Source organism: Rhinolophus sinicus, chromosome 13, assembly GCF_057876585.1.
Source record: "Rhinolophus sinicus isolate RSI-liver-muscle chromosome 13, RSI-T2T, whole genome shotgun sequence".
Lineage (NCBI taxonomy): Eukaryota > Metazoa > Chordata > Mammalia > Chiroptera > Rhinolophidae > Rhinolophus > Rhinolophus sinicus.
This window is the reverse complement of record NC_142513.1, coordinates 11,502,955-11,526,016: the sequence shown is the minus strand read 5'-3', so window position 1 is coordinate 11,526,016 and position 23,062 is coordinate 11,502,955. Positions and strand designations below refer to the sequence as shown.

Here is a 23,062-nt window from a genome sequence, read left to right as displayed (position 1 = left end):
ACCCCCCAAGCCCATCACAAAAAGAGCTCTCCCATCTATCCATTCTTCCATCTCCACTGCCACCACCCTAGTACAGGTTGTCACCATCTCCTGTCTGGACACCCAGAACAGTCTCCTAACTGGGCAGCTTCTCACTGCCTATCTGCTCTTTGCACAGCAGCCAAGAGGAATTGTCTTAAAAATGCAAATCTGGTGATGTCGCTCCCCAGCTTAGAACTCTTTAAAGCAGAGATTCATAACCCGAAGTCTATGGATATAATTCAGGATGGAGAGGAGGAGGGGAAAATACATCTTTATTTTACTAACACCTAATAGAAATGAACTATTTCCTTCGGTGATAAACACAGAGGCCACAAAGTTCAGTAGTGTCAGAAGTGTCTGGGACTTGGTTACCAATGAAGATCACAGATATTTTCATATCTCATTGTTGTATAATAGTTGCAGACATCTTGGAATATCATTAACAGTCAAGACTGCCTCAAAACTACAGTTGTTGTTAGGCCAGTAGTGAGATCTCATCATTTACTAGAAAGGAGCACACATGGTACCAAACCACAAATTTGTGTGTTTTTAAAAAATTATTTGGATAACTGCATTTTTCTGTAATTGTAGTGGTTATTGTTGTTTTAAATCCCAGGTGTTGTGTTTTATGCATTTACAAACATTATTCTGGGAAGGAATCCTTAATATTCACCAGATTGGAAAACAAAGATTAAAAGAACAATAACCCAATTTTAAAGGCCATTCAATCCCCTTAGAATAAAGTTCACATCCTAGTCAGGGGTTGGAGGCCCTGCTAGAATGGACCCTGCCTCCTGTCTCTCTAAGGCCATCTTTTTACCCACTCACTACCCACCCTGTCATCTTGGCTGGTAAATAGCAAACTAGGATGACAATGGCCAGAATTTATTGTGCAGATCTAGGCTATAGTATCGTTATTTTACAGACCGAGAGAGGTTAAGTCATTTCCAGGAAAGGTGGAATTCAGCCCTAAGCAGTCAGTCATACTGCTAATATGGCCCATTCTAAAACTACGGGACACAATTCCCTGGGGCCAAGGTCTGGGAATCGGCATTTCAACCAGTTTCCCAGGTGATTCTTACGCACTTTTGAGAAGCTCCCACGAGCCTAGCACTGTGTCTGGCACACAGAAGGGGCTCATTAAATATCTGAGGAATGAATAAGAATGTGGAAGGCGGGACACGATGAGTAACCGGGAAGAATGAATTGGGACTCCAAGAGATGTGGGCCCTCTGCCTCCCCACCTTTGGACTGGACCCGTCACCTGACCTTACCAGGCCGGCTGGACCCCAACGAGCATCAGGACCTTGAGGGCGATTCTCCGGTGTAGGTTCCACTCCTCGATGGCGGTGGCCATGATCAGACCGCTGAGGAAGAGGAAGTTGGTGTCCAGGAAGTACTGGGGGCAGACTCGGCTGGACGGCAGGATACCCAAGAAGGGGAAGAGGACGATGGGCAGCAGGGCTGTCACCGAGAGGGGCAGGGCTTCCGTGCACCAGTATACCGCCATGAGCAGGATGACAAACAGGCAGCGGCCTTCCTGCAGGGGGGAAATGCAAGCTCAGGAGGGTCAGCAGAGCCCCGGGGTGGCGTCACCAATCTAAGCCTCATTTTGTTCTCAACTATAAAATGGGGACACTATCTCTGTCCATTTTATAGGACTATATGAAATACCCCGTTGTCTTAGAAGTAGACTCGGAGATGAGCATGAGCATAGAAGCAGCTTACTTAATAGGGGATCCCAGAAAGTTCTGGAATGTTAGTAGGGAAGTCAAGCAGAGAAGAAAGCCAAGAGTGTGTGTTAATGAGGTTACCACTGTGAGCAGTGAGGGCTCAATCCTGATGGGGACCCTGGGAGACCGTGTAGATCATGCCTCAGTCATTCACCTGGGAGGCGAGGAAGCTGGGCTATTTATCTGCCAACTCTTGGCCATCACTGGTTGAGGGCTGCTTCTGCAAGCGTAAGTCCCCAGCATTTCCAGCCTGCCCACGTGCATCCAGAGAACACACTTATCTGAACGTCTTGGGTGCAGTAAGAAGCTAGCTATTGGCATGTGCAGAATGGTGAGTGCCGATGGGGACGTGGAGGGAACACCTGTAACAACTGCCACATCTGTACCCAGCATGTAGTATGATGCCTAATAGTGCACACTCTATAAATAGTAATAATAATAAGTGCTATATTGTGCACTGTTTGGTGGGACTATAAAATGGTACCGCTGCTGAGGAAAAAACAGTGTGGTGGTTTCACAAAATATGAAATAGAATTACCATATGAGCCAGCATTTGCACTTCTGGGTATATACCCCAAAGAATTGAAAGCAGGATCTCAGTGAGTGTTTATACACCTATGTTCGTAGCAGCATTTTCACAATAGCTAACACGTGGAAGCAACCCAAGTGTCCATCAACAGATGAATGAATAAGCAAAATGTGATATATATAGTATAAAATATATAGTATAAATATATATAAGTATATATGTAGTATAAATATATATATATATATATATATATATATATATATATATATATATACAATGAAATATTATTCAGCCTTAAAAAGGAAGGAAATGCTGACATACGCTACAACATGGATGAACTTTAAAGATATTATGTTAAGTGAAATAAGCCAGTCACAAAAAAAGACGAATACTGTAGAATTCCACTTATATGTGGCATCCAGAGTAGTGAACCTCTCAGAGGCAGAAAGTAGAATGGTGGTTGCCAGGGGCTAGGGGAGGAGAGTGGGGGAGTCATTGTTTACTGGGTACAGAGCTTGAGTTTTACAAGATAAAAGAGTTCGGGAGCTGGATGGTTGCATAGTGGTGACAGCTGCTCAACATTATGAATGTATTTAACACCACTGAACTGTGCACTTAAAAATAGGCATAGTTAAGACAGTAAAATTTATGTTCTATGTATTTTACCACAATAAAAAATTGGGGGGAAATCCCATTTTCCTATTGACTTAAGATACATTCTTCTGGAGGAAAAAACAAAATAAAATGGACACCCAGAGTGAATACAATCAACTATCCTGCAGGATATGGAAAAATTTCTTGTTAGGGGCAGGGAAGAAAGAAATGATTATAACACAAATGAACACGACTTGAAATGAATATTTCAACATGTCAGGTTATTGGATACACACTTTAAAGATAAAAAGCAAAAACAATAATACAGAATCAAATCTAATGACTAAAAAGTCCCTGGGTTTTGATTTCTCATCGTCCTCTCAGTTCCTAAACCAGGCAGATCCCAACATAGCAGGGGTAAGATACCTAATCACAGACCTGTAAATATTTATTACTTTTAGCCCTTGGTCCAAGCAAAACTGTGTATTGAATCACAATATATAAAACAAATCCTGAATATACAAATTTAGTTAAAAGGGAGTTTTTCTGGGAAAAGTGGAATGAGGAGCTATCCGCCGTGCCATGCAGTAGTCTCTCCCTCCCTTCCACCTACAAGGGCAGCGCCTAAGACACTCCCTGACTCAGGAAGTCAGTGGTGGACAGTCAGACCATCACCAGCCACCCCGTGGCATTTCCCTGGCTTTGCAGATGTGGAGACTGGGACCAGAGAGGGGAAAGGTCAGATAGCAGACAGGTGGCAGAGATGTTTCTAGAAGCCCAAACCAGGACTCCCTAGGCAGCTGAGACCCTGCGCCTGGTCCTTTACGGAAAAAACCCTCTTAGCCTCATTGGGTGCTTGGAGCCAAAGGGCATCGTCCGAGTGTTCCACAGAGGCAAACAGAGGAGCAGGCCCATCCAGGTACTCCCAATACCTAGAACAAAGATGGTGGAAAGCGGCGGCACGGTGAAGAGCACGCACTGTTTGCAGAAGCTCTTGGAATCCCCACATTCTGCCAGCAGAGCTTCAGGGACCACCCGAGGAGCCAATATATCCAAATGCTCAGACCACAGAACATCAAATTTGGCTAGTTTGGTCTTCTTGGGGGTAGGAGCCTGTGAGTCTGCAGAGGAAACTGAGTGTCAGCTGGAGACGGTCAGTTTCCACAGCTCAGGTAGGTAAAGTGGCTTTTCTGAAGACACACAGATTCTGAGAGATGGGCCAGATTTCAAGCAGAAGAAGCCTGAATTTTGGCTACTGGTACCACAGAGGCCTGATGCCCCCACTTCATTTTTCTTCATTTAACAAGTCGCCGCCTATGTTAGTCAATGTTCTCCAAAGAAACAGGACCAATAGGAGATACATATAATAAATAATAATAATAATTATGATTATATATAGATACATATAAATAAATATATATAAATATAAATACATATAAATATAAATAAATAAATATATATATATGGAGGGAGGGAGGGAGGGAGAGGGGGAGGGGGAGAGGGAAAGAGAGAAAGACAGAGAGAGACAGAGAGAGAGACAGAGAGAGAGAGAGACAGAGAGAGAGGGGGAGATTGATTCCAGGATTGGCTCACACCGTTATGGTGGCCAAGAAGTCCAGTGAGTTGCCGTCTGCAAGCTGGAGAACCAGGAAATCGGGTGGTGTAATTCAGCCCCAATCCGAAGGCCTGAGAATCAGGGGCTGATGGTGAGCCCTGTGAGTCTGATTCCTGAGCACCAGGAGCTTCAGTGGATGTCCGAGGGCAGGAGAAGACGGCTGCCTCAGATCAAGCAGAGAGGAATCCGCCCTTCCTTCGCCTTTTTGTTCTATAAGCTCTCAGTTGATGGGATGATTCCCACCCACACTGGGGTGGATCTCTACTCATCTACTGATTCAAATGCCGATCACTTGGAAGTGACCATTCTAACTTCTGAATCAAGACTGTTTGTGTGTTAAAGTCACTGGAGGATTTTAATTACTTCCCAAGAGTAATGGGAAAAGTCACGTCTATAGGTGTATTCATCCAAGTTATGGTGGAAGAATGTCTCCCACTGACTACATTTTAGAGTCACAGCTGGAGAGAAGAATAAACATGACTTTTTTTGAAAACTGACTTTATGAGCGATAATTTACACACAATCAAATGCATCCATTGTAGATGTACAGTTTGAGTTTTAACAAACTTACATATGCATATAACATCACAACCAAGATAACATTTCCATCAGCTCAGAAAGTTCCATTTTGCCCCTTTGATGCCAACCCTCATCCCCCCTCCGCTGCCTTGATTTCCATCTCTAATAGATTGGTTTTGCCTGTTCTTAGACTTCACTTAAATGGGAGCATACAAGATGTGCTTTCGTATTTTTTCTCGGTCTAATGCCTGTGAGATTCATCCATGTGGTTGTGTGTGTCAGCACTTCCTTCTTTTTCATTGCTGAGTAATATTCCATTCTTTGACCATTCATATTCCATTCTGCTGTCCCTCATCCCCCCACCCCTGCCAGGTCTAGAGGACAGAAATGACTTCTGGGAGAGCAAACAGTGTGTTACCCCTGTTTATTTGTTCGTCTTCCTGCTGATGGACATTTGGATTGCTTCCAGCTTGGGGCTGTCATGAATAAAGCTGTTTTGAACGTTCAAATACATCTACTTCCGGGGTGCCATCCTTTGAGCCTTTCTCTGCAATGTATTAATTCTAGACATTATATAATGGGGGGTGGGAATATGTATGGGTAAATTCTGGCTGCACAGGTTGCCTTTTAAAGGCTCTGAATCCCAAACCTGTATTCATATTCTCTCTCTCTCTCTCTCTCTTTCCTCTTCTCTCTCTGTTTCTCTCTCCCCCTCCCTCTCTTGTCTCTCCCTTCCCCCCTCCCTCTCTGGGTGCTCTTGCCAGGATGTCAATATCAGTCCTTTATAAAAGAATGACTCCAGACACAGCAGGTGTCCGCTGGGGAGGTGACTAGGGGAAATGAAGCAAACTGAAAATGTCAGGATTTGGGAAGTCAATCATTGGCCCACAAGGGGCTTTGGCAGTAAATGGGTCAAGAGTGTGTTTCATTACCTCGTTGGTTAGGGATTGGAGCAGAGCCCGGGTGACCCCAAATAGCTTCAGTGCCCCAGCTGAGCTTCCAAATGGATTCAGAATTGCCTGCTGGATGCCAGACATCTGGTGGGGGGTTAATAACTGCTGCTGTCCCTCATCCCCCCACCCCTGCCAGGTATTGAGGACAGAACTGACTTCTGGGAGAGCAAAAATCTCCCAGCAGGCATGGCGGCCGGGACTAGCGAGCCATGCCTGTGAACACAGAGTGGTGGGCTTGCAGAGGTTAAGCAGGCCAAGCCCGGTCCTGCCTCCAGGTCTTTGCACCTGCTGTCCTCTCTGCTGGGCCCCCTCAACCCTGACCTCTGCCCAGCTGGCTCCTTCTTGTTGTTTAGCCCTCATCTCAAAGGTCGCCTCTTCAGGGAGTCCTTCTCTGATCACGCTGTTGTGGTCTGATCTCCACTGTCCAGCCTTGTTCTTGTCGAGCACTTATCAATAGCGCAAGTATTTCTTGTTTGTTGACTTATTATCTCTCTACGAGGGAGCACAGGATGCTGTATTAAAAATCCCTGCCCCGTTTTAAAACCCCCATTTTGCAGGTGTAGAAACTGAGGTCTGGAGAGGAAGAGGAGTCTTTTCAGGAGCACGCAGAGCACAAGAGCAGATCTTATCACCCTCCGTCCTGGTTACCATTTAAATAATGGACCGGGGAGGGGTGGCCAGGTAGATCCATGATTGCACGCCAGTCCGCAGCACATTTGTGCCACCTCTGCCTCTGGGCCACCCCACCTTTGGTGAACTCAGACCAGCCACTGTGCCCCCAGGAGGTTCAGTCTGCATGTCTGCAAAATAGAGGCTTCTCTTGAACCCTCTAGGGCAGATTACCTAGAAGGGTAGAGTCATGAGATCCCAAGGCCCTGTTCCTTTGAATTTTAACTTCTGGGGTTTAGAGGTGGAGGAGGTGTCTCATCTTGCAGGCTTATTTTCTGGGTCATCTCAGATCAGTAGTTAGCCTCCTGGTCACTTTGTTCTGTCCAGAGGCTCTGCCTCAGGAAGGGAATCTTGCTGAGGTGGCCCAGGGTAGGTGGGGTCATGTCTCCAGGTGAAACACCTCTCAACTCCCCAGCCTCCCGCCTTGGCCATCAAAAGCTGGCATGACTCAGCTGAAACCACTAGGGGTGGAAGAGCCTGAAGGAGACTGTACCCCCAGAAGACAGGTACCAAAAGCAAGAAGCCTGATCCTAATTACCAAGGCTGACCCCAGCGACCAGATTTGGAAAACCTTGAGGTGGATGGGGTTGGAGGATGGCTGAAATGGAAAGTGGTCAGCTTTCTTTTTCAGAAGGGAAAAGAATGCCAAGGAAATCCCCAGGGCTGGGCTGTCTAAATGCAGTAGCTTCCGGCTACATGGGGCTATTTAAATTTAAATTCATTCCAATGAAATGAAATGTAGAATTCCAGCTTCTCCCTCACATGAGCCACAGTTGAAATGCTCAGTAGCCACAGGAGACGGGCGTGTTTACCATTCTGCACAGAGAATATAGGATATTTGCATCACCTTAGAAAGTTCTATTGGACAGAGCTTTTCTCCAGAAGTCAGGCCTGAGGGCCAGGAAGCCTGGGCGTAGTGGTTTTGCTACTGAATTTTTGTGGCAAGTCACCGAACCCTCTGAGCCTGAGTTTGTTCATCTGCATATTGGAAATGACAATCTGAGGGTGTCTACATCACAGAAGATCCCACTGAAATCATTTCTTTAATTATTATTATTATTATTATTATTATTATTATTATTATTTTGCTGTTTCACAGAGTTGTAGCTGTGCAGTGGTCCCTCCCACTTCCTAACACCACTCTTCCAGACTTTATCTTTGATGTCCTCTTTTTTACTTATTTCTCACACTGTCTTTTTGTGGGTCTCATGCTGTTTATCTATCACAGGATTGGCACCCCTCTTTCCGGGCCAGTTCTCTGTTAAAGGAAAGTGTGGGGAGAGGGGCTGGGAGGAAGCTGGGGCAGGAAGGGTCTAAGCATCAGCACCATTGTCTATCTCAGAATCCATTCTCACCAGCTCTGCTCTGAAGCAAGTCTCTACTCTAAGCGGCAGGCTTAGTGTGGAGAACAAGTGTGAAGACGCAAGAACGTTATGTTTCTTCTGCGTCTCTGAGCTTTCATGTCGCTGACTAACCAAGAGAGTAAACGTAGAACCATAACCACCGTAGAGCTGATCATTAACCATCCCGTCTCTTCCACCCGCCTTCCAACATCCTGCTTCTCGCCAAGGGTCTTCAGGCCCCTCTTTCAGTTCATCTGAACTCTGTACTGTCACGTGAGTCTCAGGGACTGTCCCCATTCCCTGTGCATGCTCCAGGCTTTGCCAGGATTGGGAAGGGCTCACAGCGTTGAAAAATACTTCTGGAGAAGTCCACATCCTGCCTGGGAGCTCAGGGGCGTGTGCCTCTTCTGGTTTCCTTCTGCAATTCGGTCCAAAGCTCACTGCCATTGTCATCTCTTCTTCACACACCCGGGGATGGGACTGTGGTCTGCCCGTCTTCATCAAAGATGACGTTTTCTTTGCTACTTTTTGTTGCTGTTGTCAGACTCCTTCAGAAAGGTGGACGGACTAGAAGTCTAGACTCCACCTACTTAAACCAGAAGTGCCTCCTACCTAGTAATTTTGTCCTCAGGGAAGTACGGTATTTCCTTTCATTTCTGTGTATTTGCTAATCTTTCTACAATAAACATGCCCAGTAGAAAGAGCATGGGCCTTGGGATCAGATAAGCCTGAATCTGAAACTCAGTCCTGCCACGCTCTCGCTGTGTGACCCTGGGCCAGTTCCTAACGCCCTCACCCTCCGTCTCCTTACATGCTGTAGGTACACGGGAATAGTACCTACCTCGGAGAGGGATTTGTTTCATTCATATAACCACTGACCCAGAGAAGGACACATGGGAACACTCAATAAATGTGAGCTATTGTTATTCGTATTAATTATTAATAATCACATATTCATGTTACTGTAGTGTTAATAATTCAAGTTTAATTTCTTAAAGGCGGGCTTCAAAAATTTCTTAGATCTTAAAATCTGAGAGCTAGAGTGAACCTGAGATCATTTAGTCCAATGGTTCTCAACAAGGGGTGATTCTGCCCCCCAGGGGCTATGTGTCTGGGGACATTTTTGGTTGCAGTGATTCGAGGGGGGGGGTGCTAATGGCAGGTAGTGGGCAGAGGCCAGGGATGCTGCTGACAGCCTGAGGTGCGCAGGACGGCCCCCACCTCAGAGAGGTGATTCGTTTCCAGGAGTGTCAATAGCACCGCGGTTGAAAACCCTGGTCCCATCTAACCCCTAATACAATGGTTGCCCAGAGAGAGAAAGTGAGTTGCCTGAGGTCACCCAGCGAGTCAGAGATAAGGACTTGTTTTACCTTATTTCCTTGAAAGACCACTGTGCCCTAAGCTTTATCACACAGCAGGAGCTGCGAGCAGGGCTGGGACTGGGGTGAGGCAGCTGCAAGACCCTGACAGGGAGCCCCACTTAAACTTTGCTCCCTGAGCGCCTGCCGGGCTTCCTCTAGTCCTGGCCCTGATTGGGAGGGAGAAAGAGGGGGCGGTCCCCACAGTCCCTGAGCAGCCCTATTCCTGCCAACCCAACCCATACGTTTCTTACCGGAAGCCTTGTAACCCCCCCGCCAAAGAAATCCCAGCTTCCCAGATTTAGCCAATCCATTACCACAGGGATTAAAGTCTGTAAGCAGAGCATGCAGAGGTGGGTGGTGAGGGGGGTAGAAAATGCCATGTCAGGCAGTTAATTTTTGAGCTGGGGAATGACTTCCAGGCAGATACAAGGCAACTTTTTTCCTATTGACCCCAAGCTTGCCCCCCTCATTCACTCAGAAAAGAAAGAGAACTGGTCTGTTCTCCAAGCCCAGAAGCAGGAGTTGCCTGGAAACTTTATCCACTACCATTCCCCCTACCCACCCCCTACACACCAGCTCCCTGGTGGGTTGCAGCAGGCATTTTTGTCAGGGCACTGGGCTGTGCCCAGGCCCTCAGCAGGCACCAGCGGCTTCATGCCAGGCCCTTCGGTGTACAGGACTGGGGCCAGCTGCCCACAGCGGTGCCCTCCTGCTGCCCACTAGAGGCCTGTTCCCCAGAAGTGTCCATGGCTGAGGCTGTGGGGCGCTCTGAATTTTGAATTCTAGAAAGACAGGAACCATGCCTTAAACCTCTCAGAATCCCCTCACCACTCCTAGCCCAGGGCCAGTACTAAGCAGTGGTCGAAGCCTCTGGAACTACGTAGAGATCGAAGCATCATGGCTCAGGCACCCATTCCTGGTGGAAATAACCTTGAGCAGACGGCTTCCCCGCTTGGAGCCTCAGTTTGCTCATAGACACCACAGGAACGATGGCATTGCAGAGTCACCATGGTGGTACAGCGCCTGGAAGATGGCTGTCTCCCAAGAAGCAGGAGCTGTTGGGGTCAGTGGAAAAGAGCAGTGGACAGGGAGCTAGGAGACGGGGGCTGAAATCTGGACCCGATGCCAAGAAGCAGAAGAGCCCGAGTCACGAGCTTGGCAGCCAGCGCCAGAGTGCTCGGCTTCAAATCCTGCCTCTATTGCTTTCTAGAGCCAGTGACTTAATTCTGTGCCTCAGTTTCCTCATCTGTAAAATGGGGATGATGATAATGGTAAGAATTTCAACCTCATAGAGTTGTTGCAAGAATGAAGTTAATGTAGGTAAAGTGCTGGGAGTGAGGAATGGCAGAGTAAGCTGTATATACTTAAAATATCACCTACTATTGACGGGCTCTGTTACTTGGAGCACATGTCTTGCCCTCTTTCCATTAGAAGTTTCACCGCAATGATCCATCAGGCATTTCACGTGGGGATGAAAGTGCTGATTCTAGGTGGCACATAGATATGGACCCCAAAGGAAAAGGAGCCTGGAGCACACACCCAGCAGGTCCAGGCAAAGGACCCGGCCTGGCAGGACGAGAGACAACCCAAGAGAAACCCTCTCTGCAGAGGCCAGGCGGCATCCAGGCAGGAGGCCTCCTCTTGGAACAAGGGACTTAAATGAGGCCAGCTGAGGCTCAGGGTGACAAGGCCACTAGGCATCACACAGTCCCCGGGGCACATCTCAAGCTGCGAGCTTTGGAGCGACAGGTGGCCTTCGGGAGCCTCTATGTCCTCGTCCATGAATTCAGATGTATGTTACGCCATCCAGAGAGAGCCGGGAGGGAGATGAAGGGGAAACAGACGTGGTGGTTCTTTGAAAGCCCTGTGATTCTGGGAGCATCTCTCTCTCCCCGCCTCTCAAGCAACTCTGCCTTGTTGCCTCAGAGCAATAGCACTGCTATTCAGGATGGGTGCATGCATTGAGCACTTACTGTGTGCCAGGCAGTGCTTGTGGATTCCCTTGTTAAACTCCACCCACAGCCCCATGAGGCAGCTACATCTGCTCTCCCTATTTACATGTGGCTCGGCTCACTGTGGCTTAGAGAGCTTGAGTGACTGGCCTCAGAGTGAATGGTAGATGAAAATAATAAAGCTACCACTTATTGAGGGCTTACACTGGCCAGGCACCAAGCCATGCCTTTGACATGCGTTAGCTCACCTGTTCATCAGACAACCCTTTTTAGAAATGAGAAACTGAGGCACAGAGAGGTTCAGCTACTTCTTCATCCATGTGCCCTTCTAGCAAGGGGTGAAGCTGTGATTCCCCCTGTGGTGGTCTGAGCCTAGTCCCGGGCTCAGCGATGAGGGTACAGTACTGGTAACAGCCAGCATTTACTGAGCACTTACTATGTGCCGGTGCTGTGCTAAGCCCTTTCCGTATTATGACTTTCGCTCCTCACACACTCTGGTAGGTTCGATAAAAGGAAATGAAAGGACAAACACTCAACAGAAAAGCACTTTCCAGGCCCTTTCACCTCTCCTCTGGGTCTGTTGAGTCTTGAAGACAAGCAGAGCTGATTTTAGTGTGCCCATTTTCTGGAGAAGGAGACTGAGGCACAGAGGGTTAAGCCAGGGTAACCCAAAGGAAAAGAGCTGGGGGCAACCCAGAAGTCTGGTCTCTGATTTCCAGCCTGGGCTCCTCCCTCCGACCCTCTCTCCTATGCCTGAAAATACTCTGAGAAAGCAGTTAGGAGATACCTGTGTCCATTTGGACTTAAGATTCAAGAGGGAAAAAAGAGGAGAAAGTTGAGAGGGTGCCTTGCCCCAGGAGACCTCTGAGGCCAGCGACCCCTTTCCTCTCACCCTTCATCTGGACTCGAGTGTGTTAGTCCCCTGGACTCATTAGCAGACGCTGTACAACTTCAAGTTCTTGGGGCCATTCATTAAAAGTATTCCTGGGGAGGGTCACATGCCTAATCATTCCTGAGCCAGACAGGTGGGTGGGGTGGGGGGAGCCCCACTGGACCCAGGAGCCCCTAGCAGCCCGGCTCAGCCCAGGAGGGCGGAACAAGTTGTTCCGAAAGAGGCCAATCCGCTGCGTAACCTTGGGCAGCTCCTATCCCCCTCTGGGCCTTAGTCCCCCTGTCCAAAGGGCTCTTCAGTTCCCAGCATGGGGTGGGGATGCATATAAGCCCCACTCAAGGCTTCTCCACCTCCTTCTGCTCCTGACACCCCCTTCCACACCTTTGGAGGCCTTTCTCTGGTTGAAGTGAAATCCAGTCGGAAGGCATTGGGGTGGGCTCTGCCTTTAAATCCTGTCTGGGTTCTTCAACTCAGTGTCTCCGATCAGGGGACCCGGGCCTGTCTCCTGGAGGGGCTGTTATGGGAACCAGGGAGGTCATCGATGTTTCTTGAATACCCGCCACATTCCCACCTTAGGACCTTTGCACTTATAAACAGTTAAGTGTCCTGCCTGGAACTCTCTTCCTTTATATATGCTTAGGGCTCCCTCCCTCACCTCCTTCAGGTGAAATGTCATCCCCTTCAGGTATCTGTTCAAAGGTTCCCTTCCCAATGAAGACATCCTGACTCTAAAATCACACGGTTGCATTCCTACCTCCCTGCCCCCTTCTCTGCTTTTTCATTCTCCACAGCACTTATCATACCACAGATCTTACTCATTTATCCGTTTGTTTTTAAGGTCTCCCCGCTAGGATGTCAGCTCCATAATTATAAGGCTTTGTGACTATTTGGCTCACTGCCATGTCCCCTGGGAATACTAAATGGCATGTCATATGTGTTCAATTAATACTTTTTGACTGAATGTAGTAACCACTTGGGGACAGCACCTGGCACACAGCAAACCCTGAAGAAAGATCCTTTTCTGGCAGTGAGCCCATATTCACTCTGGAAATATTTATTAAGCACCTACTGCAGCCCACGTGTTGGGGGGACAAGCTGGACAGGATTCCTAGTACTTGACTTGCTATTTGCTTGTTATCGTTTTCAAAGCACTTAATTTCCCAGGCTCTCAGCACAGCCCCATGAGGTAGGCAGGCCCAGGAAACAAGATGGGGAAACCAAGGCTGGCGATGAAGTCCCTGGTTCCCACTCACAGAGCAAGTCCTTGGCCAAGCCAGGATTGCTCCTGGGCCAGCTGAGGCCACATCCTGTATGCCCACTACTCTGCCTAACTTCCCTTGGGCTCTGGGGGTCTGCCCTGCCCCTGACATTTTCAACTCTCTCCTGTTTACCATCATCCCACCACCCCCTCCGGTCCAGCTGGCCCTGCCCCAGGCGTCCTGGGAGCTGATGTGGTGAGCGACAGGGAAGCGGACCCTTGCTGCTGAGGCCTGACCTGTGCAGTTTCCAAGCCTCTCTTGACAATGACCCTCCCTCCACTGCCCACAATCCCTCACTTCTCAGGCCTCTGGGGCTCCATGCTTCAGGCCAACAATAAGAAACGCAAGGGAACTTGCACTGCGGTTTTTCTCTGAATAAGCACTATCTCATTTAATCTTCCCAGCAGCGCCTAGGAAGGAGCCTTATTCCATTTTATAGAAGAGAAAAAGGAGGCTCAGAGAACCCAAGAACCCACCCAGTGAGAAAAGGGAGGGGGCCAAGAGGCTTCAAAGACAAACCTCATGGACTATAAAGCCCTTCCAGACCCCTGGATATACAGGTTCATTTGTAATGCAAACAACAATATTACTACTAATTACAATAATAATCGCAAACATTTACCTACTACTTCTTCTATACTGGGCACAGCCCCAAGTATTTTAAGTATAGGAACCAATCTTCACAACACCCCTATGAGGCAGGTCCTATCAGTGTCCTCATATTACAGAGGAAGAAACTGCGGTACAGAGAGGCTAAGTAACTTGCCCAAGGTCACACAGCCAGGAAGTGGGACAACAAGACTGGAGTCCAGGAAGTCTGGTGCAAGAGTTCACACTCTCCTGATGCTGCCCTCACCCTCTCAGAAAGTGATTCTGTGGGAGGCAGCAAACAAGGGCTTCTCTTGTTATTTCTTCCAACCTAGGGATAGGCATTGTTTCTGCCCGCTGTCAGCTCTGCCCAGCGGAGCCTGGAGCTCAGCTCTAAGTGGGGCTGTGAAGCCAGGGGTGGTTTGTCTTGCCTGGAACACCCTCGATTTCCAAAACTTCTCCACTCTGGGCTTCAGTTTCCTCATCTGGAACGTGGGTAATAACATCTCTTGCCCCCACAGAGCCCTGGTGAGCTTAAATGAGCAAGCTAGCAAATCTGGAGTGCTTTGAACCATGCCTCGCAGTTAGTAAGTGCTAGAGAGGTGTTGGCTATGGCTCTTAGGCGGCCTCTTGGGCGACACAGAAGAGGGCATGAATAAGGCACGTGGCCCAGGACATCAACAAAATTGAACTGACTTCCTGCAGCTTCCCAGCGACCAGCACATTCCTGTAGGCGAGCTTCACACTGTTGAAATCAAATCCCCTTTTCAGCCCCGGCTGCTGATAAGGACCGCAGGAAAGGAGAGCAAAAGGGACCGGCCACTAGACTGACCGGTGGAAACGTGCTGGCCTCCCCAACCCTTTTCCAAAGTCTTTATCAAGCTGGGGATCGCTGTTCTGTGCTGTGTATCAGTCCCCCTGCCCCTCCAACATGGGCTCATTCCCGTTGACTCCCTGTCCCCCTGTGAATTTCAGGGACAAGTAGAACTGAGAGCCTGGTATCCCTATTTTGCAGGTAATAGCAACAGCTGCAATTTTTTATTGGGCAACTACTATGCATCAAGCACTCTCAAGTCTTCCCAGCAGGTGGGTTTCATTCTGCCCACTTTGCAGATGAGGAAATAGAGGCTGGGGGAGGCAGGAGGTGGTACAGCCTTGAGTGTCTCTTTCTTGATACATCTCAGCTGGAGAGAGCGGTTCGGGTCCTTGTGTGTGACTTGTTCCTGGCCCTGGCCAGGTCCAGCCTAGCTAGGGTTCTGACTTTGTGTCTTCAAGGTCTGGGGGTGTCAGAAAATACTGCTCATCAGTCCAGAGGGCACTGTCCTGTTGTGTCGGGTCAGGAAACACGATCTTGCTCCTTGCCTCATCACGGGGAATCACATTGGCCTGTTTACACACCTGGCAGGAGCTCCGGGAAAGTGGAAAATTGGCGGGGCCTCACAGGGATGGTTCCGAGCCCAAGGGGTCTGTGTAAGCAATGGGCCAAACCTGATGGGGAGAGCACGGAAGGGGCACAAGAAGGGTTCTGGGACCCCCTGGCTGGGGTAGCCTGGGAAAGTCCTCCCACGCCCCCTCTGTGCCTCAGTCTCCCCAGCTGAAAAATGAAAGGGCTGGAAACAGATTCCAGCTCAAACCTTCCACAAATTGGTAGCAGTCTGGGGGTTTGGAAAAGTACAGGTCTTCTGAAACCAGAGCTATCCGGGTTCAAGTCCAAATTCATTCATTCGCTTGTTTACTGAGTACAAAATGTGTCAGACGCTGTTCTAGGCACTGGAAATGCTACAGGGAACAGGACAGACATGGGCCCTGCCCTTACGTTACTCACAGTTTACCAGGGGTGGCAGACAAGGAACAAATTAATGATCGTTTCAGACTGGGATGGATGCCATGAAGGAAATCAAACAGGCGGCTGTTTTAGAGAGTGTTTTGTGGGATGAGGAGGGCAAGTACTCTTGAGAAGGGGTAGTCAAGGGGGACTCAGAGGAGGAGATGTCACTGGCTCTAAGACCTCCATGACTAGAAGGGCCCGGCTGTGGAAGACCAGGGGCAATATCATCTCAGGCAGAGAGAACAACACGTGCAAAGGCCCTGAGGCAGGAAGAAGCTTGGCAGGTTTCAAAAACCAAAAGAAGGCCTATGAGGCTGAATCACAGTGAGGAAAGAGTATGGGAGATTATAACAGCCATATTTTCTAGTTTGCTCTGACATCTTGGGACCTTGCTGCTTCTGGAGGGTCAGCCTTTCCCAGGTCTAGCTAATTCCTAGAGATAGTAAACAATTCACCTGTGCTTTCCAAATGTAAACCAGCCAATCCAGAACCCAACCACCTCCTTTACTGGGCTCTCTCACTCCAGGCCACTATCCTCCTGCCTTAATCATCCCAGGACCAGATACCAGAAAACTTGGGGTAGCCTCTATGTCCCAGAGCCCACTGAAATGATTTGAACTAGCCAATCCCAAGCCTGCCTACCTAGACTTGCCCATTCCTTCAATACGTAATATATTGCCAGATAAGTGATAAAAACCATGAAGGAAGATAAGGCAGGGAAGAGAACGGTATAAAGAACTTTTCATTTTGTGTGTTAATTAGGGTGGCCAAGGAAGGCTTCCAAGGAGGTTCATCTTTGAACTAAGATGACTGAAGTGAGGGAGCAAGCCTTGTCTGGAGGAAGAGCAGTTCAGACAGAGGGAATAGCAAGTGCAAAGGCCCTGGGGTGAGAGCAACCTTGGGACAGTTAAAAAACAGCAAGAAGGCCAGTGTGGCTGGCGCAGAGGGAGCGAGGCGGCCACAGCTCCTAGTAAGTGACCGATAAATATTTGCTGTCCTTATCCGTTGTTGAGGGCCTACTATGAGCTGACCAGATATAAGGATCTTGACCTTTGATTCCTGTCACCCCTTATCTAGAAGTTAGGCTTCAGAGATGAAATGAAATAGAATAGAAGGTTGATGGCTGGGAGCCTGGGATGGGGGAATCACTAGACAAGGAGGAGGGAGGGGGTTGAGGTGCTCATCCCCAAGCTGCCGCTCACTCACTGGGACGCCTCAGGCAACTCACCTACCTTCTCTGGGCCCAGGTGTCCTCTTTACGCATATTAAACTCGAATGCTCACCAAGTTCTGGAATGTTGACAGTGACTGCAGTAAAGTAACAGCTGACATTTATGGAGTGCTTACTACGAGCCAGCACTTTGCCAAGTGCCTCAAACATATACAATCATTTTGTCCCCACAACACTATTATTGGACCCAATCTCCATATGAGAACACTGAGGCTTGGAACTGACCATTTCAACAGAGTTCATTCCACCCAACACTACCAGCATCTTTCATTTTCCCCCTAATCAGGTTCAGAGTGCCCTCTAAGAAAAAAAAAGTATGAAGATTAGATTGTGAAAGAAACAAAATGTATGTGTATCTGAGATGGAATTTTTGCATATATGAACTTATTTCTTCATCACGAAATCCTGTGAGGAAAGGACTATGAATAAATCCATTTATCGGATGGGGGAACAGGTTCAGAGAGGTGAAATCACTCTTCCTGAACCACACAGCTCATCGGGGCAGACGCGGGAGCTGAACTCATATCCACATGAGTCCAAAGCCAGGACTTTCTGCCAAAACCATGCTCCCTCCTGAACCCCAGGGTTTGCATCCTCGGAACAAAGGGCCCACCTGATGGGACAGACACAGCTGTGAGTATGGTTCTGCCACCTATTACTTTCCGGTTGCTGCTGTCGCAAATTACCTCAATCGCAGTGGCTTAAAACAGCACAAAGTTCTTCTTTTACAGTTTTACAGGCCAAACGTCTGAAACCATTTCCACTGGGCTACAGTCAAGGTGCCCTTGGGGCTGGTTCCTTCTGGAGGCGCTAGGAGAGATCCATCCACTCCTCGCCTTTTCCAGCGTCTAGCAGCTGCCTGCATTCCCTGGCTTGTGAGCCCCCATCACATTCCCTTCTGACTCTGACCCTCTTGTACACATCCCTGTACAGGCTCCCTCTTGTACAGGTCCTTATGGTCACGTGGGATCCACCCCGGTCCTCAGAATAATTTCTTCATTTCAAAATCCTTGCCTTGACCACACCTGCAAAGGTCCCTTTTCTGTGTAAGGTGACATGCCCAGGTTCAGGGGACTAGAACACTGACATCTTCGGTGAGGCACAGTGCAGCCACCCACAGGCAAGGAGTCTTCCTTTACTGACCGACCACCAAGTGGCATGGTGCCAAGAAGGTCGTCTAGGTAACCCCCCCATTTTACAGATGAGGAAACCAAACAGCAGGGGCTGGCAGCCAACCTTAGGAATCTCCAAAGAAGGCAGATACACCGGGGGTGCCAAGAAAATGTACAGAAGTGGATATTCGGGTCAGCGTTACTCAAGCAGTAGTTCCCCGTCATCAGAAGTGTCTGGACGCTGGTGGGAACCACGCTGAGCACCTCTTGTAATTGCAGAAGTCAAACGTGACTTGTATATATCTTTTATTATCAGTCTGTATTGAGTATTACAATTTTAATACAGTTTTTTTCCTTTCTTAAAACGTGTATACATTTTTTTGGTACCTTGGTATATGCCGGCTGCGAGTCCAGCATTTCTTGCAGTGAAAGAGGCTCACTCTGGAAGACTTTGGACCATTCAGAAAAGGACAATAAACACCACTGTTACTCCCTTTCTGATTCTTCCTTCTCATTCCCTCCAAAACAAAGTCTCAGTTTGGTTCTAGCTTGCCTTTTACACCTCTCTTGATCCTTTCTCTCCCTTTGTAACAAAGAAAGGGCACGTCTCAGGCCCTCAGCTTCAAGCGGGCAGCTGTATGCAGCCAGAATTACCCAACATTGGATATTTACTTATTTACTGCTAGTTTTCTTCTGTTAGTCATTCATGATCCTGATTTTCCATATATGGTCCTGACATGAAATTTCCTTTCTAAGTCACTTATGAAGCCACATTTAAGTTTTGTTTTGTTTTTGTCTTTTTTTTTAAGGAGGGGGCAGTAAGACATTAATGTAAGGAAAAAAATAGGTAAATGATAGGAATGTAATTAAGGAAATAATACTGAGCGGGAAGGGGATCTGGCAGAAATGTTGTGGGTGGTATTTGGATGATGGAAACCACATCAGACCTCATGCCATTTTGGGGGTGCACGTGGACAAATTCCTGGTCCAAGTTCTCTGGGGTTCAATGAGATGAAGCAAGTTAAAAGTACTAGGCAGTAGCTGGCCAGAGAAGGTGCTCGATCCACAGGGCCGGACTTGTGGTCTTGTCTGGGAAACTCCTATTAGGGGAAGACTCAACGGCTTCTCAGAACCCTGGTCACCTGTCTGCCAAAACCCAGGACCAAGAGACGAGGAGAAGTGACTGAAGTAATATTTAGTAGCTGTGTGACCTCAGGAACATTACCTAACTTCTCTGTGCCTCTCTTTCCTCATCTGTAAAAATGGTGATCATCATTATTCCTATAAGGCTGATGTGAAGAGTAAATGAATAAAAATGTGGAAAGCATGTAAAACAGTATAGGGTGTGGGGGGGAATTAGCAGTTATTGTCATTACTATAAATTCCCACTATATTTGGTGCTGCACTGGACAATTTCTGTACCTTCTCTCTCTTCTGTTTTTAAACTTTTATTTATTTTAAGTGTGTTTTTCCAGGACCCGTCAGCTCCAAGTCAAGTAGTTGTTTCCATCTAGTTGTGGAGGGCGCAGCTCACAGTGGCCCATGCGGGGATCGAACCAGCAACCCTGGTGTTAAAGCATCATATTCTAACCAACTGAGCTAACCGGTCACCCCTGCAGTTTCTCTTAATTAAGTCTCATAAGAGCCATTTGAGAGGATGTGAGTCTTCCTTACTTCACAAATGAGAAAACCGAGCCTCAGAAATGTGAGATCTCCAACCCAAGCTCCCCTGTCTCATAATTTCAGAGCTAAGTCCCAAACCCAGCTCTTCCTAACTCAAACCTATGCTCTTTCCATCATTTTACTTCTCTGAGTCTCAGTTTCCTCATCTGCATAATGGGAGCGTTAAAACTTACCTTGAGCACTGAATAAAAAGGTAATTAGTTATGGTGTGGGCACAATATATGATTTCACTGGACCCAAATAATAAGCAGAGAGGAAGGTGATACTACGGCCATGTTATAAATGAAGAAACTGAGGCCCAGAGAAGTAAAATGATTTGTCCAAGGTCACAGAACAAGTATGTAGCATGAGAATCCCATTCTGATTCTAAAGACTCAAAACTGGGAATGAAATGACCATTTTCCTCGTTTCCCACCTAAATGCCCCAGCCCAAGAATTAGGCAACAAAAAAGTGGGCCTCTGACCTTATGGGTAAACCACCACCCCCTGAAAAGATTCACTATCCCAGAACAAGTCTGCTGATAGCCACACTTGACACCTTTGTGCAAATTAGGAAGAGAGGATCTTCCTCAGGTGATCCAGCCCTGCACTGGGGTGCAGGGTTCAGCATGTGGAGTACAGGTGGGTTCAGTCTCACTTTACCTCCTCAAGGTAACTTGTGCAGTGTACAACCTGCACAACACTCTGTAGCAGGACTGCCTAGAGCACCTCCGAACTCCTCCTCCTGAGAGCATCCTTTGAAAGAGTCACCTGGCAGGACCCACTGTAAGAACTCGTCTTGGCCAGGTGGTCAGTCCAGCTAAATTGGCTTTCAGTGGGTGCAAGGTGGGAAAGGGGCAAGACTTCTCTGCAAGCACTTGGGGCAACAGCTTATTAGCATGCCTGCTTTATTAGCCTCTTCTGTCCCCGCTAGTTGCCCTAGGCCAGTCCCCAAACCTCCAAGTCCCAAGATGGTCATTTTTGGAAAACTTTGAGGGGGTCCCTCTGGCAGCATCCTGACTTCCTAAGTCTGGATCCCCAGTGGCGCTGGAAATTGCAACCACTGCATTCTAGAAGTGCATCCCACTCCTTTTCACCCCTGCTGATAGCGTTCCGAGCCAGGACATAATGTAAGAATTGTTCCCCCCGGATCTGCCCTTCAGATTAACCCCAGCCTCACCAGTCGCCAGGGGACAGTTGCATGAGGAGCAACCCTTTTGATCAATCAGAATCCTAGAGCCTCAGAGCAGCAGTGGCCTGGAGACATCATCAAGCTGGAAAACCAGACTCAACGAGGAGCAAATGGCAAATGCCCAAGCATCTCAATGCCCAAACTTCTATCCTGATGTGCTATCTGCAGTTTCGCAAAAGGTTTTCGGAACCCATACATACACTACAACGTGCATCGGGGCTTCCAGAATTTCTATGTGAGAGAGGCTTAGAAGCGGCAATCTGATGGGGGTGGGGTGAACACGAGGGCACTTGCCTTGGAGCTACATTTGAAGAGCCAGCATATTTTTGTCAGCCCACCAGCCTTTGTTTGGAGCAGTTATCACGGGGGCTAAAACTGATTCAGACGACAGGGATTGTCTTGAAGCTGTGTTTGCACAGCAAATGCACTGTTTGCTTTAAATGTATGTCACAGATCAATAAAAACAGCAATGTTTTCTGTTCAATGTTCTCTAAGGATGCTTTTATTCATATTGTGCTTGACATAAGATTGAGAAACGTCAGTTATTAACATCAAGAATAATGATAATGATGATAATGATAATTATATATGTAATTATTTATGTAATTATATATTGAATTATAGATATAATTGTATACATAATTATATATGTGTATATATGTATATATACACATATCTATGTATATATATAGATATATAATTATTGAGTATGCTGATAGAGATTTTGAAGGAGGCTAAAATCTCCCAAGAAGCCAGACCTGCCTCCTTGGAGGAAGCCCTGGTTTGTCAGCTACTTAAAGAGTCAGTGACAGCCAAGGCTGCACAAAGGGTCCCCAACCAGGGATCTGTAGTGACCTGGGAAAGGTTTTCACTCATTTATAACTCTAGGAAGACTGTAAAGTGTAGCGGTCAGAAGTACAGACCCTGCGTTCTGGCCTGGCACCGGCTGTGTGACCTTGGGGAAGCCACCTAACCTTGCTGAGCTTCCATTGCCTCACCTGCTCAGTAGGGATGCTAACAGAAGCTGCCTCCTGGTTATGTGGACATTATATAGGCTAATGCCTGCGAAGCTCTGATATGGTGCCTGCACGTAGTAAGAGTGAAGCATTCACGAAACACCTTGCTCATGAGGCTACCACCGTTGCAGGGATGACAGGCACGCTGCTACGTTAGCTGTGCGTGCCTGAGTTCAGGCGTGCAGCTCAGACCCCCTCCCCAGCCCCGTACTGAATTTTGTATTTGTAAATCTATATGCTTTTGCTTAAACAGAGCCCCTCAAATACTATGTACTTCAGGCCCCATAGCACCTGGGTCTGCCCCTGGGTTCACAGGTCTTGCTAGAGGGCAGAGCAGGGAGAAGGGAGCTCCCAGGACCCCTGCTGAGGAGAGAGAACCTGTGTGCTTCACCTGTTCCCCGGAGCTCAGCCTGGGACCTCGCAGACCCATCATCCTGCCACCAGCGATCCTTCACAAAGGCAGGCGACTTCCTCTCTCAACTCTTCACATCAATTCTCCAAACTAGCAAGGTGATCGTCGCATTTTATAGACAAGAAAAGTGAGATTCAAAGAAGAAAGGGGATTGGTCCAAAGTCCCGAGATCAGCAAGTGGCTTAGGATGGAATGGTTTTAGAAAAAGTGACCTATTCCTTATTCCAGCACTCATTGTTTCTCTCTTCCATGTCAAGAAATTCTAACAGCTTCGATACGTCCATACTAAAGGACTTGCTTGTGTATTAGCCCTGGATCTCTTTGGCATCCCCTAGTACCTCCTCACTCCCTAGGCCCAAGGAGGGCCCCTTCTTCCAGGCAGCCCTCTCTGAACACCTGTCTCACTTCCTATGGTCTCTGCTGGTGTGTGCTGGGTAATGCACCACTAAATTACACCCTCTCGTTACTTTTATGAACAATTTAATATCTCATTGAGGCATGATGACGTGACTTCTGGAGGTAGAAGCCTGTCTTATGAGCCTAGTACCCTTCCATGATGCCTGGATGAGCCGGACACAGGTG

At 47.9% G+C, this 23,062-nt stretch overlaps 1 protein-coding gene across 1 annotated transcript in view; it reads right to left on the bottom strand.

Moving 5' to 3' along the window:
• SLC13A3 (solute carrier family 13 member 3) overlaps positions 1–23,062 on the bottom strand; it is a 61,036-nt gene that overhangs the window by 36,279 nt on the left and 1,695 nt on the right. Inside the window, exon 2 of the mRNA XM_019749727.3 lies at positions 1,296–1,561. Coding sequence (XP_019605286.1) covers positions 1,296–1,561 — 266 coding nt within the window. The remainder of the gene's footprint in view (positions 1–1,295; positions 1,562–23,062) is intronic.